This window comes from Folsomia candida, unplaced genomic scaffold, assembly GCF_002217175.1.
Source record: "Folsomia candida strain VU population unplaced genomic scaffold, ASM221717v1 Fcan01_Sc004, whole genome shotgun sequence".
NCBI classification, from domain to species: Eukaryota; Metazoa; Arthropoda; class Collembola; order Entomobryomorpha; family Isotomidae; genus Folsomia; species Folsomia candida.
Genome location: NW_019091196.1, coordinates 9520885 through 9548137, shown reverse-complemented (window position 1 = coordinate 9548137; position 27253 = coordinate 9520885). Strand labels below are relative to the sequence as shown.

Sequence of the window (27253 nt, the reverse complement as noted above, 5' to 3'; positions counted from 1 at the left end):
AGTTCTGAGCAGATAAGAGATAAAGGCGACTCTCGACCAAATTGCGATTCTCCATACAAAACCGCTCGATGACACGTATGCATGGCATAAATCTCTTTCACCGCACGGTGACATTATTGATGACATTTCTTTACATGCAATTCATTGCCTTTGCTGCCATACATAATAATAATAAGAGTAATAATATAATAATGAGCCTATATACAAAATAGCCTTCATTATTGGACTTGGCCAAAGTAATAAACCCAACCGTCTCTCAGCCATTGTGTGTGTGCATCCTTCAAATTCTATGTATCGTAACAATTATTTATTACTAATAAATAGGAATGACGAACGGAAAACCATTTACTTACTTGCGTTCAACTCTTTTAAACAATTAATTGAACAGCGCACTGTACACATGTAAAAAATGGAGTGGGACTTTTTGCATAGAAATGCTACCACTTTTTGAATACAATGTGTGGTAGTACGATGACCGGTTTTTTTACGATGATATGCGTGTAGTTTCAGGTGCGTTTACCCATCAATTTAATCATGGCAAATGCATACGTACAGTTGAAAATTGTGTGCAATTTCTTGTGGGTATTTATCTAATGGTATAATGTTAATAAGAAACTGAACGAATACAGGTAAAGAAAAGTGAGTGATGCTCTTAGAGGATGACAGCGCGTCTGCATGCCCACAGCAATAAAGTGGTCAACAAAAAGTTTTACTTTCCGTTTCTCATTATTATTATATACCTTGTAAATTGGAGGCATTTTCTGGTATATTTATTAGAGAAAAGTTTAAGAAGTAAGTATACCCACCTACTTTTACTCACTCGTTCCTACGAACGCAGGCAAGTGTGTATCTATGAATTAATAGCATAGCAGCGCATCGCCAGTTATTATTATGACACTGAACTGCCTACATATCTCTCCATTGTGCTATCTGTAAATCAAATCTGCATCCATTACATGCAACAATGGTGGAAGTAAATGCCACGTTAGTTTGTCGGTGCGTTGAAGAAGTCGAGTTGCTAAAAGGATGTGGAATCTTGTCAGTATTCATGATGAGAATTCTTACACTGTCCAAGTATCACGCTGTAATTACAAGATTGGTAACTTTGTCAGAAGAGATAACACACACACGTTGGACGATGATGTTTGTTAGTTACGAGAGTATCCAATTGTTGATATTATAAGAAAGTATTTACGATACGAGACGAGATGTGTGTGAATTTTATGTGTGTACCTATGCATCGAAGCAGTCCCTATGTACATGTGGACTTATGTATGCATATGCATCCACTACGTATGTATCTACCAGCACTGACTGCATATTTTAATGCCTGCACTTACTTACTGTGGTATTTAACTCTTAGAATTTTGAATGTTTGCTTGACAAGTGAGCAATAATAAGGATGGGAGTAGCTGTGGTATGAAGGGAGCGTGATTGTTGGTGGACAAGACAGTCTTGGATGAAATCTTTTGGTGGCAACAAGTCTTGATTTATTTTTACTACTTCTTCTTCTCTGCTTCATTGAAACGAGACGAGACGCGACTGAAAGTGAAACTACTTTGTTGGTAATAATTTACAACTTGGGTTGGTTTGGTTTCTCGTGTCGTGGAAAATTGGACCTCAAAATCCATTCAGATTACTTATATTGTGTGGGTTTGGTTTCCTGTGGTCAAATAATTGAGGTTGGATAGAGTTAAAATCCTGAAATTCTCATGGGCTTGGGGAGCTAAAGTGGTTCGTGTTACGGATTTGAAAGTGAGACTGTCTCTGCTGGAGAGTGTTTATGTGTCTGGCTGGACATTCTGGAAAGTTGGTGGGATCATTATCAGGATAAAACTGCAGTGATGCACAGGACACGGATTAGACTACAACTACAAAATTGTAGAATTATAAAATTGGGAATTTGAGACGAGTGTCCAGATCGTATTGGGATTAATCACCTGCGTAGACATAAGTTGTGAAAATGTCGGAAACAGTGCAATCCGAGGTGGTCAAATCTGTATCGGAAGCAGGAGAGTTTGAGTGTCAGAATCCTCAGAAATATAGTTCTGGAGGAGATGGAAGAGGAACAAATTATGAAAACTCGGCAAAGAAACATCAAAATGAGAATGGAATCTCGAACAACAATGGGAACAATAGTCCCAGAGAGACGAACGGAAGTAGGACTGGAAGCCAATTTTTGCCGTCACTCCTAAATGCAACGCTCCCTTCGAAGATTGCAATTATTGTGGGACTTTGTCAAGTAAGTGTTGATCTGACAATGAGCAATAATAAGCGACTCAACTTTGTGAATTTACATGTATGTACATGAATTCCAGGTTGCCGTTGGTGGTGCCATGGTCTTAACGGGCATCTTAGCCATCAGATATCAAAGTTATCTGTTCCACTATGGAACTGGTGCGTAGCTCAATCATGATTATTTTCGATTTTTATGAATGTTGACAGTCCTTGAACTAACCCTTCATTTATCAGGTCTTTGGGCTGGACTTGTCTCCGCAATATCTGGAATGGTAATGAAAATCAATGAATCAGACAGAGTTGATTGGTGATTAAATTAATCTAACATAATAATAATTAACATCTCGTTTTAATTAGCTTGGTGCCATGTGTACAAAAAGAGGAGTCCCCAAACCTACTTGGCTTGGAGGTCGAAAATGGCAAATACACGTTTTCCTCCTCGCCATCGTCTTTTCTCTCTCGTCCGTAATTCTTCTCGCGATATTTTCCATATCTGGTCTTCTCCAGGATGCAAAAACAATAATGGCTGTCGTACGTTACACGAGGATTAAACACAGTTATGAAATATATGTACCCACAATAACTCATATCTCTCTCTCTCTTTCTGGCAGGAAAAGGATTATCAAAATGACGTGGATGACTTTGTCGAGTACAGAAACTCTTCAGGAATCCTAATCAACACGATCCTCCTTCTCCTCTCCGTTCTCCAAATTCTCCTCTGCTTCTCCTCCCTCGGAATCGCAGTCAGAGTCATGTTTAAAACGAAGGGAAATCTCTTATCATCAAAAGGATCGTCGGGAAGTGAAATTGCGATCCGTGACGGGTTAGAATACCACGCGAGGAAGGATCACCTCATCCACTGGTTGGGAAATCAGCGACCAAACATTATCCCGCTCGGTTTAGGTGGGGGAAATTCGCCCCAAAAACCAAACCACAAGTACCCCCAACCCTCCTTTGTCGCAATTCAACCCATCCTTTACCCCGCTCCAAGGCCACAATTAATCCCGTATCCAATGATGCATCCAAGAGCCATGATTCCAATGATGCAACCACACCACCCATACGCACCATCGGTCATCTCTTCATCCCAGTTTTCCTTCGGACCTCATCCCCATCAAGGACCCACCCATCTCGTCCCACTTTACAGGACGACCCCGACCCCTTCTGGAGTTATGATGGCGCCGAGAAGTCGCAGGGCTGGGAGTGCGACACCCGTTTCGTCAATCGCGTCCCTCTCTGTGGCACAAGATCACCACAATCGACGCCAAAGACGACGAGCTCAAGGGAATCGGGGTCTCCTTCCCCCTGGAGCGATGGGGTCGAGCATAAAGAGTTTCCATACGCAATCAATCCTCTCGTCGAAAGCCCCATCCGTCATTTCCGTGGCGAAGACGGAGAGCGAGAAAAATAATGAGATCACCGAGGTCACGGAGGTGGACGTGAGTCGGACTTACACCGGGTTGGACAGGTCCATCGCGGACGAGTACATTTGTGCCATGAATGCTAGAAAGATATCGTCAAGTGGGTCTGTTCCCGTCTCGTCGGCCGTTTCTGGTGGCGATATCGACATGGAACAAGACGTCGGCTCTGATTCAGAAGCTGAAATCACGAGAATGTAGAAAATGTGAGAAAATTTAAGAAAAAAATCAGGATGACATATGAATGAGGCTAATTTTTAATTTATGAAAACTGGATTTGGTTATGTAAGTATGATGGAAGATTGAGCAAAGTGTGTATAAATACTGTTAAAGTATTCATTTCGCAAGCTGGTACGGGTGTCGAATTAATTTATGAAAGTCGTGGTAATGTGCAATTCTGTGTAAAAGAAGTACGATTAATAACATTTACGTAACTATTTTTAGATAATATTTTGTAAATGATTAGTGTGCAATATTTTGTACTTTTAATGCTAGTTTAAACACTTATTTTTGTATGTACAATGCGACAATGCAACGAAAATAAAGCGTCATCGAGCTTCTGTTTTTTTGTAAATTTGATTTTGAATTATTTCGTCTTATTCTCAATCCTATGCCGTAAAAGACTCTCAGTCTGAGAGTTTATGTAAGATTCCCCTTCAAACCGAGGTAGATTTTCTTTCCTAAATTTATTGTTTTGAATGTGTATATACATAACATAAATACTACGCAATCTTGCAAATAAATCTTTAAATGGATAAATATAAACGAATTCACAGGCATCCGGATTCCGGCACGAGAAGTACAGATATAGTATCAAACCCATGAATTTTACGCAATTAAATGTCTCCAGATTCTTGCTGCGTAGGCTTGAGAGAAAGTTATGCAACGATGAACATGGACATGACAATTTATTTCTGGCCGGGATCATGTTTAGTCTGGGTACGGTTTTACGTAATCCAAGTAATTTTGTGTTCTTTATTTTACGTATGCTGTAGTAGATCCAGTTATACAATAAATGCTTAAGTATATATGTTACGTAATATATGTAGTATGACATAAAAATAAGTAGGTATGTGGGGAAAAATGAAAGTATATTTAAATACAGCTTACTTATCCTTAGGCATATACATACATATTTACGTAACTGTAAAACGTGTCGATTCATATAGAGGTATGAACCCTGGGTTATAGTGAGTAGAGTAGAGTTGTTAATATTTTTTTTAACTTTACATACTTAAATATTTAGGGTAACGTAATAGATTTGTCGTTAAGCTCTAATTATATTTTACTCTGGCTTAAATATAAATTTCCAAGTTGTAAGTACATACATTGTGAATACAGAAATTGTGCATCTTTATGTACAAGAGGATGATTAGCTATTTATGACAAACTTAAGAAATATGAAATTTCATATTGAATGTGAAATTTTTTAATATTCAGACAAAATATGTCACGCAACCTCTCATGATCATCACAAAGTGACATACAGAATACCACCGTATGCAGTAATTAATTACGAAATGTGACAATATATAGTCATCTATCTTACCGTATAACTTACGTGTAGATACCTATTTAGCACCATACCACACTTACACACGTATGCAAAAACAAATCTGCAAATATATGCAAATACATGCAAATGCGTTTTGTAAACAATGACAATATTAAATAATTTCCCACGAGTATACATTTGACAACGCTCGTCTACAAAAACGCATAAGAATATTATGGCATCAGCACAGTATACGAGAGCATAATTAGTATCATCATGTTTTGATATCTCATTTAAATATCGTAAAACATGGAAAATGTAGGTCCATACGGTGACGAGAACAGGATGAGCGTCGCAGAAACGGCAGTGACGATGGTAAAAGCCCAAAACAAAAATCTGTCACAAACCTGCGAGAAATTAAAAAACCGTCATATTTTCCAATCTATGAATATGCATGTGACATTTGAATTATGTATTCGGATTGGATTATTACCAACGCAATCTTTTTCCACTCGAGCTGATTTGCATCCTGTTTCGTCTGCGCTGCCGTTCTCAACTCGCAACGTTCAATCGTTTCACAAATCTTGGAAGCAATCCGACTAAACTTGTGGTCAATGTCTTCGAGCGAGGCTGGCTGTCCCGTACCCGTTCCACCAGCCGAACCTCCACCACCAGTTCCCACGACATTCGTCGTCTTGGGCTCGAAACGTGGGGATCGTTGGACCACATCCGTGTAGTCGTATTTCCTTGAAGCACTTCGGGAATCTAGCCTAATTGCTGGGTGAAGACCCTGTCGAAATCAAGTTTTGTAACGTCATAATTTTAATTATATAAAAATTTATGCGCAATAAATCTAATTGATTTTATTGATTTGGACAAAAGTTTTCAAGTGTTTGTTCAGAAAGCGCTTCTTCTCGGATGAAAATAAGTTGAGTAAGGGAACGAACGAAAAAAGAGCATTCAACTCAATAATATCCTCAACTCGTTATTCTTCACTTCAATGTGGTGAGGTGACAGTTAGTAGATTTCACCACAAAAGACGAGGTCTACGAGGAGGATGATACGATTTTTGGGACTTTCTCCACTCTCGCCACCACCACTACATGCTGCTCCTCAACCATATCGTTTAAGAGAGTGAGAGAGGAGAGAAAGTGAAGAGTGGATGAGTTCAGGCTGGTGACATGAATCTGCAATTTGGACTCAGGAAGGGGACCAACTGAGCCATAAGCCAGCAACTAAACCATCAGCTCTTCTTGTCAACTGCTAAAATTCTCAAGGCTGGGAAATTTTGAGAAGGCTTCTTCTTAAGAAATTGGCCGTAAAAGGTCATAATAATTTTTTGTTCGGTGGGCCGCTGTTCTGTTACTATTTGCACAACAGGTACGAAAAAATAAACATAGTAAAAAGATAGCAAAGTTTCTTCTTGTTGCTGTTATTACGGTTTTTATGTCTGATTCCAAAATTGAGATTGACTTTTATAGAGATGGGAAGGTTGGTCTGGAGGATATGGTCATGCATCACGTATTTCTGCCACGCTGTCTTTGGTTTTGCCTTGAGATATCAGTATGTGGTAAATATAACAAGGGAATCTTGTTTCCCGAGATATGGAGATGGAATGGACCTAGTTTTCAGCTTAGAGAGAATCCGTACTAAAGTATAAGAACGTCATTTCAGGGATGATGCAACCCCAGCATCGATAAATATTCAATGACCGTGTCCTTTGGTTTTATAGCATCGTACAGTTTCACCCTAAGCTCGCCAACTGCATTTCGGCAATCGTATTAAATAGCGGCAAAGAACTGGTAAGACGTTCCTCAGAAATCCTTTCGAAATAATTTATAGCATTATTTGCCAAATTTTGAATGGTTTGTTTGAATACGCATAGAATATGAAGGCTATCTTTCAGATTAGTACAGATTTCACTCTGAAACTGAGCAACTGAACATATTTAGAAGCTGACAAAATAGAAGGATGCCAGTGGCGTTCTAAAAAAAGCTTTTACTTTGTGAGGACAGTGTGAGGTTTTAACCTTTTTCATGAGAAAAGATTATATTTAGCTCGAAATTTAATACCACATTTGTGTTATAATGTTCCAAACTTGTGATCTTTTATGCCAGACTGAAGGGAATGTACAATTTGGGTCCAAAATACATACTTTTATTGAAATTAGAAACCAATTTGCCCAAGAAATGATTCACTATAAAACCACTAGTCAAATTTCACAATTGTACAAAACACATGGCAAATGCAATAACTTTTTGGCAAAATTTCCCTGCTTTTAGGAACTCAGACATAATTGTTTATGACAAATGCACTTTCTTTTTGTCAGCCGCCCACTCGCCGTGTATTCAGCCCATATACATACCTAGTAATGTCCCTACAATGTCTGTGTTACAGAATTTCAGGAAACGATAAGATTTTTTCTTCTCTGAGAGGAAAAGCATAATATGTTTTGCTTTGATATGAGATCTATAAAAGGAGAAAGATAAGAGATGAGCCTCACATTGAGTTGGAGTCTCAATTCGCGAAAAGCATCGAGCTGAGATTCCTTCTGCTCAACGGTAGCAGTACTTTCCTCCGGGTCTCCTTGGATTAGGAGGACTTTTGCCAGGATTTTAAGACAGATGAATCGCAACAATCTCGGAACGGTCACACCTCGGAAACCGCGATGGTGAATGTCTACAGTAAAAAAATTCATTTCCATTCAAACTTTGTAGTTAGTTTCGGCTTAAGAAGTGAAAGTGAAAGTGAAGGTGAAAGCTACTCACTTAATGTAAACACAGCCAAGGCGGATGCGAAGGTGACTATGCAGATGGAAACGCCGTAGTAGAGAGCTAAAGAAGGAAGAGAAACACGTTATTATTAGAATTCTAAAACTAAACCGGGTACAATTAAGCTCACCAATTAGCGGAGTTTTCTCCGTGGGAGGAAGACTCTCCCTAATTGTCATGAGAAAGACGGTCATTGACAAAAGAGCTGAAATTCCAAGTGTCACCTTCTCCCCACTGTCGCATGGAACGAAAAAGACGAGCAGTGCTGCAAAAATTATAAGTCACGTTGAAAAAGGGAATTCACGATAAGCAAGATTTATCTCGTGGTCACGTCAAATTAACAGGATGCATAAATTCGATCTGACATTCCTGTTTGTCATAAATGGTTACTATTTGTTTAGTATAAATCATTCCAGATTTGGTAGACATAAACTTTGCCTGTCTGATGAAAGTATTAAATAGATCAAATTCCTAAAATGCTCAGTTTTTGTGTACAAAAAAATACATTCACTGAGGAAGTAAATTACATTTCTACCGGAGATCCAATTGACGAAGGAATATTTTTGTTCATTGTCAAAATCACGATATTACATCCGTCCAACCATGAAGCACAATCGTTTTCCCATCATAAAAAAGAAACTGTGTAGTCTCAGACAGAATATTGACTCTGTTTTCGAAGCATCTTTTATACTCACTCGACTTGAGATGAACGATGACAGGAATTTATCCTCTACATGACAAGAAACAAATAGATAAGGGGAAAAGTTTGTATGGGTTCACATTTTATTATGATTCATTTCCCTTAAAGTACAATAAAGTTTGGCATTGGAACACCTGCCCCTGAGGGGAATGCAACTTGGCGGAAACTTGTGTTGTCGAGGGTACAGTGAACTTCAAGGATTTTTTACAACTGAATTTCTTTAAGAGATCAGGCAGATTGATCAGGCATTCTTCCGCTTTGTTAAAAATGCAGCTCACTTATCTCGTTCCGTGTTAAAAGTTTTTTTCATACAATTTTCCAATCTGGTTTCCAGCCTACTTTGGCACACCGTGTATTGATCGGGCGAAGATAAAATTGAGTGTCTAAATTCTAAATGTGTCATGTTTTATTTGGATTTTCCTACCCAGATCAGATTGAGGTACAATATATTTAGATGGGATTTTTTCGCGTGAAAAACTTTCTGTCAAAGTGCCAACTAGTTCATCACTAATAACAATCTTCCGGAGGAGTGGAGACGTATACAGGAGCTTAATTAGAATTAGGTACGTAGGTGCTCCTCGTCCTGTGTACAAAAGTACGCTTCTTAAATATGGAGTAGAAAGTTTGTAGCAGAAAAATCGATGATTTTACTTTAATGAGTTTCGTTTCATGTGTGGAAAGGTTTCAGCTGGGTGAAAATGAATGCATGTAATTATCTGGAATGGAGGGTGGATATGGAAATTTATGTTTGCATATTGACGGGTGAAGAAATAGCATGCTTTGGTTTACTGGAGGATATCTGCATGTTACGTAAATTATGCTGACAAGCTATTCTAGTTCACTACACGTGAACGAGGTCAGCACTTGAGAGGTTATTCAAAATCTCGTAAGACTTGGAATCTCATTGCCCTATTTCGAATCCGAAGATGTTGTGTTCTGGAGGTGACAGTTTAATAAAACATAAGAATTCCTCATGTACATGGGTGGGAATGATCGGGTGGTGAGGTGAACCCATTCAAGTTACGTAACTCCACCTAACAAAATGCTGCCCATTTTCAAAATTTCTTCTAAAAAGATAGGTACATAAGTATATCTGAATTTATAGGAAAACGTAAAATTTCGATTTTCTTCAACTCTTCTGGCATCTTTGCCATAACCAAAAATTTGTCATTATTTTACTCGCATTATGCTCCCTTGATCATGACAATAAATTATAAACTGTTCCACCAAGGAGAAAGAATTATCCCATTTCATCATCACCATCAAACAGACTTTCCAAACTTTCCCCATACGTTACATATTACCACCAACCAACACGAGCATCATCATCTTTTTGATCTGAATGAGTGAGAAAGGACTCACGAGGACTTTGAGCATTTGACAAAGGGTTAGCAGGAGCAGAGAAAGGGATGCGTGGCAGGATGTGGATGTACAATTTGTAAATGAGGGAGAGCTCGACTCTCAGTGTTATCAAAGCAAAAAGTTCGTGTGATCTTGGAGCACGTAGACCAACCAACGTTAGCGTTAACGTAGAGAGAAAGTCAGCAAGTTGGAAATGATCAGTGGAGAAAGTCGGAAGCTGGAATACGTACATACGTCGTCGTCGTAGGATTAGTCTGCCTGGTGGGTGAGTGAGGCTGGTGGTGGTGGAATTTCAAAACGAAATTAGGTTAAGGCAAACCAACTACTCTGCGGAATGTGATCATCATCATCGCCGTAGTTTATGTATTTATCTTCCAAGGATGATATGAGAATTGCATAGTTGGTTGGTGGCCTCGGTTGGTTTGCAACTGAAGAATTTAGACTCGGTCTCACAATATTCTAGTTCAAATTACCGTTCGGATGTCGCGAATTGGAAAAATGTGTGCAGCACGTCTGTCTGCGAACTATTTCGATGCAACCAATTTAGAAAGCAATTTGATTCGTTGCACTAAAATATTGCATTGAAACACATGGACCGTAAAGATCAAAGCTGAGCAACTTATATTACAAATTAGTGATGTACTTTGTGGGTGTATTTCTGTCGCTCAAATAAAAATGGGATAACTAGCTTCATACGTGAAGTGAAGTTCAATCTAGTCTAATATCGTCTATGGTGTTGTGTTACATATACATACAATATGTAAAAAAATTTTTAGTAGCGGATATTTTATAAATAAAGACTAGTCTAAAACCCACTTAATCAAGTTAATTTTTAGAACCAGTTTGGATGCTAGAATGAACGCTGAAAAGATTGATAATACTGATAATCCCAAGGATTAAATGAGATTTTTTCGGTCAAATTGGCAAAGCCTGTTCCATTTCAGCGTATTGGCACACCAGGCGATTTTGTTAATAAAACTGCCATGTTGATTGGACTGACTAGAAGTCTTATCTTCACTCGAGTGGTTAAAGATGATCAATGTCAATTAGCAATATTTCTCATCATAACGACCTACAGTAAACCATGACGCAACACTCAACGGGACCTGCATCTCAAACCTCTAAAATTCACCTTTGTGGCCTATTTGTGTAATTGACCATAAAACTCACGAACCTTAACCAAAACGAAAATCTATCCATAAAGACGACACAATTTGTCCAACTTTACGTTATGCAATTCCCATTAGAACGAACAATAATCCGTGAAATTACGCTGCCATCATCCGAATTTTGAAAAGTTCCCCGCTTACATTATTATTCTGCATCAATTGCTAAAAAATTGTGCCATGTTTATCAATGAGTCTTTAACCTAAGTCTCCTCAGTCCTAATGAGGGATCAGTCCCCAGCATGTAACCCCTTGAAAGGACAATTTATATACACTTAATCATCCACAACTCAAGCTGTTCGTCAGACTCGAGGATTAGATGTCTCTTCTTCCGAGAAAAAAAAATCATGTACAAGAATGTCATACAATTTTTCATTTTTCCAGACAAAACCTCATCATGTTGTAATGATACGAGCGAGTTCATCAGAATTGAATGGAAAGCGACATGGTGGGTCGTGGACTTGAATAGATCTCCTTCATTTGTATTCATGTCAATGTGTCTTTTCACCAGTAGCGACTTTCTCCCAAATATATCCTCCACTCACTCTTTGGGTTACACGTATGTCACAAAGCATATTTTCAACTGGCATGGATGATGATGAGCAGCATATCACGTAAATAAACCAAAGACAAATTCCCAGGAAAAGCTGGTTCCTTTTGTAGTTTCACTTTCACTTTAGCTATTATTTTAAGATACCGAGAAAGAATTATTAATTTTTGTAACAGACTGCGAACGAGACTTGATTTTTAATCTGAAATATTAATATTTATGTATGTATGTATGCCGTCTACGGAATATAAAATGTCTGTCGTACACACGCAGTCGGTTTCACCAGTAAAGTATAATTTTCTGGACAAAATTATATCCTTCGTCTTCAGATCAACGTGCGACACACGGATCTGTGTGTAGATACTACTTTTAACGATCTTATGCATGTGATAAAATGTCGGTGGATGGGATATGAGCACTTATGCATTGCTCAAGGTATAACTAATGCATTTCCACATATGTACATAAAAGCCCCGAATGGACTTTTTTCCTAAATTGATTTATCTGCGCAGTTTCCCAACTTTTCATCCGCCAAGTAGTATTTATAAAAAATATTACTGCAAAATATGAAAATTGCTGATCATTCGTATGCAGTAAGATGAGTAAGATGGCTAATATTTCTGGGAAAATTAGAGGAAAAACTAAAGGCATAAAGTTCATCCGCCAAACGCAACTACATGCTATTCGGCATGAGTATTGTACGGAGAAAGCAGGTCTAGCGCAATTCACCTATTCCATTAATAAGCAAACCGTATTTACTCGTACCTATTCCGTTGATAAGCAGACAGGGTATTATCAGGTTGAAAACGTAAAACATTGGTCTTCGCTTCATCGTTATGGTATAACTATAGAATATAAATATTTATAGAATATACAGGGTGGTTAAAATGTCACGCTACAATGGAAAATTTTTCGATGGGAAAAATCCATAAATTTCCATTAGTTACCGAAATTTTGTCTCTAAAATGCAACATTTTAAGAATTTTGTCATCAGTTTTGATAAAAATTTATAAAAACCTCAATCCCAAATCTTGTAACTAATGGAGATTTAGGGACTTTTCCCATTGAAAAATTTTTCATTGTGGCGTGACATTTTAACCACCCTGTATTTATAGAATATATGTATATAAATATATATTTCTATATATTTATATATATAAATATATTTATATATATTTATATATATTTATAATTATTATTAATTATTATAATTACGTGACGTCTGGATAAGGCCTGCAAAAACAGGAAAACATTTACAATTTCCAATCGTACATAGAAAAATTGTTGATGATTAGTTTGAGAACTATAAAATTTCAAGAATTAAAAAAAAACGAACTAAATAATTCACTCACTCTGGACAACACGAATAAATCTGCACATGTCGAAATGCACTTAAGCCGATGAGGTCAAACTCTCCGTTTGCATGGTAGTTGCTAATGTCCCCCTCCTCCGTCGTAATCACCAGATCTAACTGTAAACAAAACAAGACATATATTTAATGGTCAGTAAAACTGCCGTTTACAAAGTATAGTTGTTAACTAAATTGGTTGAATTTCCAGTCATTTATAACAGGATACTTTTTTTAATGCATCCACGTAATAACAGAAAATTGCAAATTTGTCTCAAGTCTAAATAAACAGAAGACCCATAATTTTATTATGGGTCTAACATTTCAAAGGACAATGCAAAACAAGTCGCGTCATTTATTTCCTGTGTAGCTTGAACAACGACCAGACGCCTAACCAAGTTACATTAGGTCTAAACATGTTTAGTAAATTGTTCTACATTATATTGCAATATTCCGTTCTACTATTTTCCCTTGGAGGTTCGATCCCTTGGTCATGGAATTTTAAAACGAAAAGACTGTGCATTCGAAAATTCCAAAAAATATGGAATCGTATCGCAACCTGCATCTTGGCTTCTTTCGCTCTGTTCTGCATGGTCAGAACGATACAAGCCAAACAACGCGATATTCACCAGTTTCTCATCGCAGTCGGGATGACTTTCTTCTGCCTTTTGGAAACCTTGAACATGTTACTCATGTCAATTTATGCCGAAGATGTGCTACCCTTCATTAACGGAATGCTGGATTATTCCGTCACATTTCAAAGTAAATATATGTAGTTTACTAAATCGTTTACAAGTTATTATTGTTGTTTAATTCAATTAATAGAACAATGGATCCCACACTACGACTCGGACAACAAGGTGAACTACTATTTTGATCGGATGTTGATTCTATCCATTTTGAGTTTACTTGGCATCGCCCCCATCGTATTCCTCCACTATTTGGTTTTCCCGTTGGACATGATCTATCCGAACAGCATTCTACCCGGGGATTGGGGTACACATTGGCTCATTTACTGGGGAAATGCGCCATGTATGTAAAAATCGTATTACATTATGCCAATAATTTTTTACTAACAATTGGATCGGTATGAAACAGTGGTCTATTCGTGTATACATCAGGGGACAGCTTTAACATCTGGATTTGCAATCCTTGTATTTTCAACAGCGCTGCTTATCTACCCAATTCTATGTCAGGAGTTAAGATCTCGTAGAACGAACTATGCTACCATTCCCACCTTGAGAAGAACACCGGATAACATTATCCTAGTTTATAGAACGGTTGAAATTTTCATAAAAAATCTGCTCATCCACGTGGGGCCAGTGATACTTCCTATGCAAGGCCTACTTTCACAGTTTATACTCATTTTGAACTACATGTTGGTCAGACATGGTCATTCTATGACTTTGATTGTGCTCATGGTTGCCCTAGTTTGGACAGCAGTTTGTCAAATCGCCTGGATAATAGTGCTCACTCTTTCAGCAACGTTTCAGAAGGGTGCAGTTGCTACGATAAGATCGTGGAAGTATTTTGAATTTAGTTCAAAATTTGAGAAGAAATACATGAATAAGTTTAGAAAATCTTGTAAACCGTTGTGCATTGGGACGAAAGGCGTATTTAGAATCACGAAGAAAACCGTGTTAAAATTCCTACAAGGAATTGTCAGAGGTACTTTCAGAGCCTTGATTACGTTGAAATAGGAGTTTTTAGTATGTATATATTATGAGGTACCTATTTACATGATAGACCGTCGTACAATCAGCAAATATTACAAATTACTGGTATCATGTCCTTTCATACTTATTTTGTATTAACTTCAATAAATATGTACGAGCAAAAATTTACAGAATTCTATATGACGTCTTGATTTTACTATTGATAAACTACGGTTCTTAAATATTTTATTAGCCTTTAATGACACCTTGGAACTTATGAAACTAAAAAAATCAATTACAATTTAAGTATTCACAATTTGTTCATGAACAGACTATGCTTCGACTTTTACACTACGTAATCGCCGAATGTAAATTAATGCACAAAAAGGTAAGAGAAAGTGAAATCTGAAATTTCACTTTCTCCTATTTATTTGTGTTAGAGATGAAATAAAATTTATATTATGCATCCAAATATGTACATAAGACATAAGTATTAGATTGACTTACCTGATAACCGTCATAAGTCCTGCAATCAAATTTTCCATTTTTGATTTTTTTGTATTTATTGCGTTTAACATAGATAACTTAGGTTAATCAGTAATCCCCCCAACTTACCATGAAGCCCATTTCAAAGTGCAGTTCTGGATAAGAAGTCACACATATTATGTACTTACGAATAAATTAATAACTGGCTTCCTTTGAAACACTCACTTGGATATCGAAGGGAAAGTACTCCACATTTATGTCGCAGGAGCTTTTGTAAATCCCATGACTCAGCCACGTCACTTCGCCATTGTTCGCGACGATGACATTCGTGTTGATCACGGAGGACTGGTATTGAGAGTCAGCACTGGAAAAGATAAGAAGAGAAAGACGTGTGACACCTCACATAATGCGGAAATGTAAATATTATTCGCATTACTTATACTATTTGCAAAATTCATAAATATTGGGACACAAGGACAACCACACAGTCCGTCAGGCATCAGATATTTTCAGAACACATTGCTCACAAGCTGAATAAATGGGACTCGTTACCTTCATAAAATAAGCTAGTTTTACAATACGTACGTTACAAGTCAGATACTAGTCACGAATGGAATATAAATGTTTTTTTGCAATTCCTTCAAAGACTTTTTAGCATTAAAAGCTCAGACATCTTTCATGTTTTGCCAATGTCATTTTTCAAACAGACAACAACATCAAGGCAGAATAGGATTTAAGTCTGTGAAGGATGGGATTAAATTAAACCCCAGAAATTCCTAGTATTTCCTCTATTTTGTAAATACGTATAACGCAGAACTAAGTTTACTGACTGACTGACAACGTGACATTACAAAGACAAATCTTGTTAGTATACGATAACCTCATTTTTACTTAAATAGGGGAATATTCTAGCATTATTTTAGGGTGAAAGTGGCGAATTTTGAAGAAATGCGTACAATTCTTCCAATTTTCACCATAAAATAACGCCTGAGAATGGAACTCGTTACATTTGTTTGGTTCCTAAACAAATGTAACCAGTTCCGAATAAATCTCTTATCGTTAATTCACGTCACACTTAAGACAACCCAATTATTTCGCAGTAAAGACAGCATCGAAAAAGAGAAAGTTTAGAGAATCACTTTATTCCCAGCGTGGACTCTCCATATTCCAACTCGACATGGCACAATCCACAGTCTTAATTTGAGTTGGTGACGGTGATGATGATACGATACATCGTGTCTCACCAAACCAAAGGCAATTCGCAACAATATAAAATACAATTAAGCATTTAGGAGTGGAGAAAGCATTCCGAACGAAAGGAGATAATAAACTAATCCTTTCCACTCCCAATGCCCATCCGAAAACTCGACCATGTTTCCTCCTTTATCAGATACGCACTTTGGAAATACTTCTTGTGAGAAGTTCAATTTGACCAAAGGAAGGATAATAATCTCAAAGCTCCTCTATTTAATTGGGATTTTCACGTCCACTAAATGGCTTGCGGAATGAAACGACGGTGGTTACACGTATGAGATCAAGGGAAGGATTTTTATATAAGAAACCCCCCAATTCTTTCACGGATCTCAGTTAATTGAAAGTTTCCAGACACCTTAACGACTATCCTTGGAACCATTATACGTACGTATAGCCAGTTATGCATGCAACTTAATTTGGCCAAGTCGAATCTGGTTGGTTACTCCACTAACATCTTGACACCATTAAACAACAGTTGGTGAAAAGTGCTGGGATTATGCAACTCTTCCTTTATGCACATGTACATACAAGATATTAACGAGCAATGTGTACTCCAATTTATTTCTTGATGAAGCAAAAACCCAACTTGATACAGGATTCGCCTATTAGACACAGTAGAAAGAGCAACAAAAGTATGTGCCAAATGGGAATATTCTTCTTTATTCTGTTAGTTTTTGTCTTAAAAAACCCTATCACGAGGAGCAATATGTGAAAGTCGGAGCAATTTAAGTTCATATTTATTTCTATTTGTTTAATGACCGTAAGTAGAAAGAGAGGAAGAAGAAGAAGGTCTGTCTTTGGCAGAGACTTTCTTGGTAGAAATAAACCAGAATAATGAATTATTATTTATTATTGTCTCCTCAGGAGACTCTTCTCCCAATTTCAGAAGTGGATTGCTGGCTGGCTTTGCTTGTAGACAAGATTTGGATCAAACCTGGAAGGAAGGAAAGATGACATCTGAGTGAAATGGCCGCCGTCTTGGACCTGTCACGTCCACGAATTGATTTCCTTTCATCTTTCCATGAAAATTATATCTACTTCTTCTTAACGTGGCATTGTATCACGTGTTTTTTGTTTGAATTGTTGTGTATCAACTTTCCCTTCCTCCATGTATTCAAATGGCGATTTTGAAAAATGTTCACCGCCTTTCGTTTTTAACAATATGAAGATATTAATGCACCTAAAAATCGGTAATTTTTAGGCTTACATAGTTAGGAGATAAAAATTTTGATTTTTTTCTTCAATGAGGAAATATTTAAATTTTATTGATTATTTTTCATCTATTTTATATTTATCTTCTTGTTGAAGAAAAAAATCAAAATTTTTATCTCCTAACTATGTAAGCCTAAAAATTACCGATTTTTAGGTGCATTAATATCTTCATATTGTTAAAAACGAAAGGCGGTGAACATTTTTCAAAATCGCCATTTGAATACATGGAGGAAGGGAAAGTTGAGACACAACAATTCAAACAAAAAACCCCGCATCAGCCAGCATGATATTCCGCCTTAACGTTGTTGTGGACAGGATACAGACAATTGTTTGCTCGGATAGAGTGGAGCTTAGCTTATTGGAAATACTTAGAATCGACGCTGGGCTAGAAATACATCGTCAAAATGTATATTGTTAAAGGAGGAAGTGGGTGGGCGGGTGAATGGATGAGCTAAAGGGTCATTTATCATTTATTAAGTATCATTGCCCCGAAAGATGTTGAGGATTAGGTGACTCTGGCTGGGCGTCATTGACAATTTCTGTTGAGTGGTGGGCTTTCAAGATGTTCTTAAGTGTATTACATAACGTTTACCAGGATCGATCTCAATGAACTGCGAACTTTGTTCACCCGACAATTAAATATACCCGAAACACTTATATACACATTTATTAATGAATTACTACTCTAACTTGAATATAAGTTTATTAAATGAAAACTTACTTATTGTACAAAATGATATCCGGCCTCCAAACCTTGAAGTAGGGGAGTCGAATCACTGTAACGCCTCCAAAATCAGTCTCATTCCACGTTAAGTGGTTATCCATCCAGATTTGTGTTAACCAGCAGCTCGTCGTGAGAATTTGATTCTTTTCATCCTGCCAACAAATAATTTGCTTCATGGATGGCGTCCATCACGTAGGCAAATGTCTCGACTCTCGGTTATCATCAATCTGTCGCCACTAATAATATTTCTACTTTGCTGTCAGATAAAATATTTGCTCAGTTCACACTCCGGCTAACAAGAGGAAGAAAACTGAGTAATCAATCTGTATAATTGAATTAAAAGGCTAAAGTGGTCCAAAGTTCAGATCAGTGTGCGGAGCGGAGGAGAAAGAGTGAGGAGGATCCCGTCCAATTCCGACTTTCCTCTTTACCGAGATAATAGTCTTACTTGGGGAAATGGGACGCTGTGGATGTGTGACTTGGGATGGGTGAAAGTGTAAAGTTGTTTGTTCAGCTTACCCTGCTCGTCTTGATGCTAATGTGATGATGCTAAGAAAAGTTTTCGACTTGGTTTCACTGCCACGTTTTAGCCTAATGTGTGGCAGAAAACTATATCAACGACTTATTTATCCATTATTTCCTCGTTTTAAAACTATTTTGAAGGTGAATTTTACTACTAGTTTATCATTTTATTGTTGTTTACTCCCAGTTAGATAAGAATAACAACATCAATCTTGAATGATCAAAACATTGTCAGAATTTTGTAGCGTGGATCAATCAAGGCAGAAATAAAAACTGTGTGCGATATTTACAAATTGCAAATGTAAATGTAACTTTCTATAGCTTTCACCGGTTTCATTCATGAATTTCTTCCCTAAGTATGACACACTTAATAAGCTTCTATCCTGCAGAATATGAGTCTACTTTTAACTGATGTAACCTGACAAGGTCGAGGGTAGAACGTAATTACTTACGACGTCGATAATGTGATGAAGTGAAAGACTGAAATTGACCGAGAGTGCTTGGCTGTGGTGGGCGGCTGGGCGGACAGATCTGCAATAAAAATGATGGTGCAATTTAATATTAGATTTGTTAGTGTTGATGCAAATGGACAAAAAATTGTTATTATTTTTAGATTATTAGTTATAAAATGTTAATTAGACAAATGCTACTTACGCGTCGTAATCTAGCATTAAGTGCTTCATCAAGCGGATCTCGTGGTCATCGCACCAAGTCATCCCCGTCCCTGCAAAATAATCCGTAAATAAATAAATTTCTCCAAAGTTCAACCCTTAAATTTGGACCAATTTTCTTAAAGGTTGCATCATAAATCATGATGTTATTTACAACATTTCTGTCAAGCTTGTCTGACCATCACTGAATAATTTCAATAAACGGTCCAATCTTTCCACCAATGTTTATCGTGCCGCTCCATTTCCCAGATTTTGGGTCAGATTACAAAAGTTTTTCTTGCATAAAATCCCCCAGTGTCATTTTTCACCTCTAATAATTTATCTTTCCTTCGAAATCTAGATCCTTTTTCACTGCAGTTTCACAAGTGAAGGATGAAAAAAGACCCCAGGTTAACAGATATTAATGGGAAACCCACAAACCACATGCATCACCATCACCGTCATTGATTCATTAATCTTGAGTGCCATGGTTGAGCTTGATCCCTAAACTTATTCTACTTTTTCAGAGAAGGAGATCGCAAATGAAAATAAAAATGCATCTTAATCACTTCACGCCATGCAGTGAGAGAAAGTATACGTGAGACGCCACCACCAGACAAATGGGGTGACTGGGAAGTAAAAGTAAGTAAGGAGGATATATGCACACGAAACAGATTGAATGGGAGAAAGTGGATCGAGCCCTTTGTTTGACTTATTTTTCTTCGCCCTGGTTCCAGCTGCTCGTGTATTTTAATTCAAAATCAATATACGCATTTCGTATGGATACGAAGACAGACAGAAGCCCAGAGGTGAGACGAGGAAGAAAGTTATCGACGTGAGGTGAGGGTGAGAGATTGAGTTAGTAGCTCACGGCGGTGGTGGTAGTGGCCACTTTTCATCACTTTCACTCTCACACAATCACAGAGAATTGTGAAAATTCAAATTCTTCAAACGAGCTGAAATATATGGACTACCTGTCGGCGAGGTGATCATTTTTTACTCGAGCAGACAGACTTTCTCTCTTTTCTTCTTATCGGATAATACTACTCGAGAGTTGATCCAAATTGTTCAAGTATGTCGAAGCTGGATGATGGAAACCGTTTGAAATGCGGGTCACTTTTTTATATGTAATCAAAAACTAGGGAGAGAATGTCTTTGAATGAGAAAAATTCCACATATTTCTTTCTTCTAGGGATACGTTTTGTTTGAGAGGATGTGCCATATTTTCTAAGAGATCAGTCAAGGTAAGTTGAGGTATGATATGGAGACGGAAAGTGGAAAAATGCGGTAGAGGAAGCATAAAGGAAGTTTAAAAGTATGAAAATCTTCAAGGTGACTTTGACATTTTCAAAGAATGATGGCAAGATGGCAAGAATCAAAAAACTTTTTTGTTACTAAACAGGAACTCAAGTTACATGTGAGGTAAAAAAAGGTAGCAATTTAATCTGATATCAAACAACTACATACTTTAAGGCACACACGATTATATGCCTACTTATTTATTTACGATTTATTTACGTTCATACAGAAATACGACTACATAACTGTAAATAATGAGATACGGAAATTTCATCCATATCCAAATCCAATGCACATTTTTTGTAATTCAAATTTTCCCCGATATATGTGCACAGTTTGCAGTTATGCAATTGCCAAATCGTTAACTTTTCGCATACAGCATGAAATATTGACAATCCATTGTCTCGGACAAAAATTTTGGATGGTTGTCATCCTCAAACTGAAATCGATACGATGCTATCATGCTAATATACATAATATGCAATATTTCGTATCCCTTACACACTTATAAAGAACTTTATGCCTCAAGGTGAAAAAGTACTCTAAAACTTTCCACATTCTTTTCGACATATTCATGCATGCATGAAAATACTGGATATGATAAATAATGTAATCTCCAAAAATCAGGTCGTACCTGAAACTTTCACCATTGCATATCATTAAACGGAAAAGACAAGTTGAATAGCAATACAAGTAAGTTTTTTGTGCATGGCAAGAAAAACGTGGTGGTTATGTAACACGGACAATTGTTTCATGAATAAAACTTTCCTCCATGCATAAATTATTGTCCTGCTAATCCCTTTATGATACTAAAGCTCTAAAGGACTCCATGCAAGTGACATATATACTTCGCACTATTCCATAATGGGCAAACTATTGGAACAACAGTTGCGAAATATACTCCATCATCAAAACTGTTGACTCTGGAGGTTTGCGGTTTCTGCGAAACATTTCAAATTAAATCTCTTTAATGACACTTGAATAATGAAGCCGGATAATTTGATCATTCACCATCGGCAGCATCTAGGAAACCGATCGCAATATTGTGCACGCTGAGGAGGCGTTTCCCACATTTAATTTAATGTTCCTGCTATTAATTAAAATACAATGGGAGAAAATCGATCCGAACAGGAACAAAACACGTGCGATCTCTAAAGTAGGAAAACTTTGGACTTTTTGGTACATAAAGAGACCGCATCTGTGTACACCTTTTCTGACAGCATCCTCAACGCAAACACAAATAAATACATGTAAACAACTTGAATATGATTGAAAATAACACATTCGTTTCATTCAGATGCATGTATGTACATACGCATTGATTCCTGTTTGTCAAGGATTTTCCCTTGCTTTCTCCTCCTCTGAAGAAATAATATCTGCAATAACGACCTATTTGCTGCATACGAACCAACACCACCCACGTTTTATTTGCTACACTACCAGCATCGAGGTTTTAAGGACAATACATAATGCACACAAAATTCCGAAAGATTCTGCACAATTGTTATATTTCTGAAGGAATTTTTCGCCTTAAAAAATTCAACAGTGATAGCTCCTGGCAATGCTCATTTATCAAGAAGATGAAAAAAGTGGGGACAGCTGCGATAAAATCCAGGAGGAGAAAGTATTTGTTCAACATGACTAAATTTTCGCTGCCTACGTCGCTCCTTCTTTCTCTCCAAGTTCTTTTGTGCCAATGGGAAAAATGGACACCTCATTTACATCACAGATCTTTCTCAGACTCCTTCTTAGGAAGCAGTTTAATAACAGAATTCTTAATTTTGGACAGTAATTAATTAACTGTGCCAATATTTAAATGGACAAATTACCAAGTTAGATTCTACACGATTCTTAATAAAGTAAGCCCGCAACACCTGCAAATACTGGTTAGATTATGCAGACCTGGGATTTATGTAGGTGAAACGAAGTCTTTGGAAATTTGCATTCTCTTGAACTGTAAATCATTCATGTCAAAATAAAACCAGTGGTGAGAGATTATCGATTAAGACAACATCTCAACCACATAAAATGATGATCTGTGTGATTTTCAAGCGTTATGCCCTGAATTTCTCAGTCCACTTGAAAATGTATAATAAGGGTTTGCCGTCACTGTCAAAAACCCCATAAAACTGTGATCTTGTCTAATAAACAAGGAAGAAATGCAAGCGATGCACATTATTATGTATGCCTTGCAGGTATGCTGCAATAAATATGACTCGGAGAAATGGCTTCATACGAATAAAGTCTGAAGACAAAAGGTCTGTCACTCTTCTCGAGCTGTCTCATTTTTAATTTTTATAAACGACGTCGTTCATTTGACCAGTCGTAACGTTTTGTTCTATTTTAATACGTCAGAGAAAGTAGTGACGTATGTACATGAATATCTGCGAATACATGCTTGAAATTTTCTTCGAAGTACAATGATTAGCTCCTTAAAATTATGCTAGTTTAAAAAGACTGCTTAATAAATGAGACTAGATTGTTAATTCATGCCTTACTTGTTCTTCTTAATTTTAATATGGTCACAATTATTAAGCGTATGCAAATTTTACGGTCCGACGGATGTATTTAAGTAAAATTTCTCAGAAATCTGCTGGACCATTTACACCGAATTTAGATAATTCCCCTGATTATTTCGTCACTTTGTATTCATGAGATTGTTCCAGTCCTCTTAATTTTCCTTAGTATCCACCAACACTGGCTGTGGGTGAGACGTGAGTAAATGTAAAGTGGTTCACGAAATTGCCATTTAGGAACTACTGCGTCGTTTACGGCGTCATTTTAGGTTACGCAATGACAGATTTAGTATTACTTAAACTTCATGAAGTAATAACTGGGTGAAAAATGAAAATAAACATAAAAACCACTTTTTCTCTGGGCTTGAAAAGTCGCTAGAATGGGTTTATACATTGTAAATTAAGTCATATAAATGTTATAGTCAGAAAAAGCAGAAGTCCTTTGATACCATTTAGTGTTTCATTTTCTAAAATAAACTTCAATCTGACTTATGTACAGGTTGTAATGTTGTAAAGTGTTTCACAAATGGTTGAATGTTTTTTTACGTGCTCCATCTCAAAGTAAAAGCAAACACGCCTACGCACCCCAATTACCTGAGGAGTTGTCAAGCAATCTGCCAAAATTGTCAACAAAATCGGAGGGGACCAACTTTTAGAGTCAATTTATGCTACCTTTGATAAACAAATACATACATATGTAACTTTCATCTCGGAGTATTTGTACAAGTCAATCGAAAATTGTCAAACTTTTTCTATTAAAATGAATCTCTGTCCTCACGGCCATGAAAAAAAATAAATACACGAAACTCCAAGACTATTGTATCTCACACAGGATCATTAAAGCTCTAATTTGTTCAAGAACAATTACATTAGTTCTTGATACGTGAAGAAATAATGACGACTAAGAAGAAATAATGTTGGGTGGGGTGGTGTCCAATTTATTTACGTTGTCGCAATTACTGACGCCATTTGCCTTACTATTGTTTCAGGCTGAATTTTCCGTCTCTTTCTCTTCATCGTTCGCTCCTACCCATGAACGAACTCCGAATAAGACGAACTGTTTTATGTATACGAGGAGGAAATTGCCCTCAATTTTTGACAATAAACAGATTATGTATACTTGATGGAAATAAGATAGACTATCAACAACTGCCCTTATAAATAATGTCGGGTTCGGTTCCAGCCAACTCGAGTAGCCGGATTACACCGTTTTAAAGTACGCAGCCATATTTGTCACGGATTATGTTTGAATCGACACTCAGAAGAATATTATTATTCGGACTCACTAATCCTTCCCAATGTATAATAAACCTAAATTATTCCTTCCAGATTTTCGTGTTGATCTCTACAAATTCCACGGCTTATGTTCTCCCAATATAATAAATACTCTCTGAGCCGTAAACTACGTTCAACATGCATTGTTCAACAGCGTTCGTAAATCCGTACCATTTTGCTTTCACTTCCACGAACACAAATCTACCCGCCTGGTTAATTGGGCAATAAGTTAATCAATGCAGACTAGTAGATCCACCACCACCACTTGTATAATGTGTATACGTAGTCAGTCATATTTATTAGTTGTCGTGATTAGATTTGATTCGACCCACCAACTGCCGCGTTATCCACGGGAATTAGTTGCGGTTTAAAGGTTTGTAAATTTGAGGCGAGCTGGATTTGATTATTATGCGGAAACCAGTGGCACGAATGAGTTATATAAGTACTTACGTATTTCTACATATATATTTGAACAATAAATGACTTTCATCCCACAGATTTTGTCAGTGGCAAATCCATCATGCTCCCAGCTAAATTCTGGCTTTCACTCTGGTATAACTAGTCACTCGTCGTTTTAGTAGTGATGAGCTTGACATGGATTGCATGGTGCGTGATTTCAGTGAGATTTTGATTTTCCTAATACCTGTCTGCCTTTGTATGTATGTACAATTGGTTGGTATGATGGTTACGCAATGCTAGCCAGGTGAACCAGCCAACTATAACTAAAACTACGTGCCATTGTTTTAGTCAAGGCAATTCAAACTGAATCAGCCTTATTAAGTATTGTTCAAGTCGGAAACTTACCCACGAGTAGCAAGAAAAGTAGACGAAGGAGAAGTTGATATCCGTGGTTCATGCTGCTTCCATGAGAAGAATCCATAGTTGAGCCTTTGCAAATTTCCCTTGTTTTGCACACACTCAATTTTTAAGAGAAAAAAAGGAACTTGTTCACTTTTAAGAAACAAACAAACAAATGTAGCGCAAACTATCAACAATTGCACACGGATGGACTTCTTCCTTCCTTTTTCTTCTTTATAAAGAGGTCGACCCCAATAGACTCGAGTACTCACAATAATGCGTGGAAAGAAAGATGATTAATAAACTTTTGACACACTCGCAAGAAAACAACCACAACGTTCTAATTCTGTAAATAAGAGTTCTTTATATAGCAATTTGAATTGCTTTCATTTTTCTCTCTTGACCAGTTTCCTGGCCGAAACGATGTCCAGTTTTGTCTGGTGGGTACACCAAATGTTTCCGTTTATTCCAGATCAGGAGTAAATGTCCTGGAACGGTGCTCGGAGATGGGGCTTATCGGCTTCAACTTTCTCCGCATGGTTTTCTTATGCAGACGATTTGTCCTTGTTGTAAAAACAACAAAATACGTCTGATGATATGCCAGTCAACCCTGTCATGCACACAAATCGGTTACAAATGGGTTACTTTTGTTGGGTTGGGTGGATGGAAATATAGTCTCAAAAACTAGCAACTTTTGCTCTCTAAAACAACTTTTCACTGCTCACTCGCTTATCCAAGCGGCCACATTTCGGCTTCCCTCAGTTTTGTGAAAGAGGGAAGAAAACATTTGTGAACTGAAATTGAGTCAAGCTAACTTTCTTCTTTTTCTCTCTTTTTTTACACGTGTGCCAGATGACAGTCCGCTGAGCGAGGTCAGTTGTCGGAAAAACTACTCCGTCAGTGTAAATGATCTCTTGGCGAGTTTGCTACTTAATGACACATCTGTGACCAACGATGAAGTGGAAGAGTCGCCAAATTTATTTTTATACCAAGAGCTCAAACGCAGAAGGGTAATTGACCACGGTGACATGGATTAATTACGATTTCCTGTGCATCAGGGAACTAATCCATGCTAAAAAGAGTCAAAATGGCTCAATCACGACCAGCAATTTGTCCCGAAATGGAGGACAAAGTAGTTGTATCAAGTCTCCCCGAATTGCATATTGACCAACTTTCTCTTCTGACACTGCTACTTTCACGATGGGCAAAGTCTCCACTCTTTGTAAGAAAAATAAAGAGAAACGCGTCTTACAAAAGAAGACAAGAAGATGGACAAAATCCGAAACGCAATGAGACGCAAAATCCTTACCCCACTATCTGACAAAGTCCATACGGGGACTTTGATGATGAGAAGGAGGAGAGGGAGAGTCAGTCAGTGTGAGGAGATTCGAGAGGATATTTTCCACAAAGCTGTATGTTCTTCGGTGCAGGGGAGCTGTGTGTGAATGAATTCGAATTGTGAAACTGGTCGACGGTGAAAGCTCACTAAGCTATAAACTTGCAGAAGAGAGAGCGAGGAATAAGTTGGAGTTGAGCACAAACCAAGACGACGACGATGAGGACGACGGGATGATTCTGCTGCTGCCTGTTCTGAGATCAAGGAGAAAGACAGACGTAGATATTTGGAAGGGGTTGCTACTTGCTACTTATTGCTACTTGCCTGTCTTGGTGCTGCCTGATTTGTTGGAGGAAAAACCGGGTAACCTGCTATTTGCTTATCCCAACCCCAGGAGTTGAGTTTGAAGGCCGAAATGGAATGTCACCCAGCCAGTAGATCTGTGTGATGTGGACTTGTTACTTTTGTACTACTGCTG

General features: G+C 37.5%; 2 protein-coding genes across 3 annotated transcripts; one reads left to right on the top strand and one right to left on the bottom strand.

The window, feature by feature from the left end:
- Positions 1-1437: 1437 nt before the first annotated feature.
- On the top strand, positions 1438-4230 carry LOC110848465. The gene is made up of 5 exons (XM_022095691.2): positions 1438-2242; positions 2319-2397; positions 2473-2510; positions 2596-2769; positions 2850-4230. The coding sequence occupies exons 1-5, from the start codon at positions 1964-1966 to the stop codon at positions 3855-3857; spliced, it is 1578 nt and encodes a 525-aa protein (XP_021951383.1). The 5' UTR covers positions 1438-1963; the 3' UTR covers positions 3858-4230.
- A 350-nt stretch (positions 4231-4580) lies between these two features.
- Positions 4581-27021, bottom strand: LOC110849109 (neuronal acetylcholine receptor subunit alpha-10). Of its 2 annotated transcripts, XM_035851070.1 has the most exons (16): positions 26749-27021; positions 25446-26657; positions 19556-19625; positions 19354-19432; positions 18377-18531; positions 15415-15553; positions 15319-15344; positions 15211-15229; positions 13053-13171; positions 12916-12933; positions 12466-12545; positions 8053-8187; positions 7920-7985; positions 7655-7830; positions 5645-5941; positions 4581-5558 (listed from the first exon to the last, which is right to left on the bottom strand). In XM_035851070.1, exons 2-16 carry the CDS (start codon positions 25519-25521, stop codon positions 5445-5447), a joined length of 1569 nt encoding a protein of 522 aa, XP_035706963.1. In that variant the 5' UTR covers positions 25522-26657; positions 26749-27021; the 3' UTR covers positions 4581-5444. The 2 variants fall into 2 exon arrangements, with proteins under 2 accessions (XP_035706963.1, XP_021952176.2); XM_022096484.2 differs by having other exon boundaries at positions 25446-27021.
- Between the last annotated feature and the right edge of the window lie 232 nt (positions 27022-27253).

What these genes read in the sequence shown, in the direction of transcription:
- LOC110848465 (XM_022095691.2), top strand. Translation starts at nt 1,964, where the DNA reads ATGTCGGAAACAGTGCAATCCGAGGTGGTCAAATCTGTATCGGAAGCA. An exon ending in TTATTGTGGGACTTTGTCAA is followed by an intron (nt 2,243 to 2,318) that starts GTAAGTGTTGAT and finishes CATGAATTCCAG; the next exon opens with GTTGCCGTTGGTGGTGCCAT. An exon ending in TCTCCGCAATATCTGGAATG is followed by an intron (nt 2,511 to 2,595) that starts GTAATGAAAATC and finishes CGTTTTAATTAG; the next exon opens with CTTGGTGCCATGTGTACAAA.
- LOC110849109 (XM_022096484.2), bottom strand. Translation starts at nt 25,521, where the DNA reads ATGGATTCTTCTCATGGAAGCAGCATGAACCACGGATATCAACTTCTC. An exon ending in GGAGAAAACTCCGCTAATTG is followed by an intron (nt 7,986 to 8,052) that starts GTGAGCTTAATT and finishes TTCCTTCTTTAG; the next exon opens with CTCTCTACTACGGCGTTTCC. An exon ending in CTTGGCTGTGTTTACATTAA is followed by an intron (nt 7,831 to 7,919) that starts GTGAGTAGCTTT and finishes TTTTTACTGTAG; the next exon opens with ACATTCACCATCGCGGTTTC.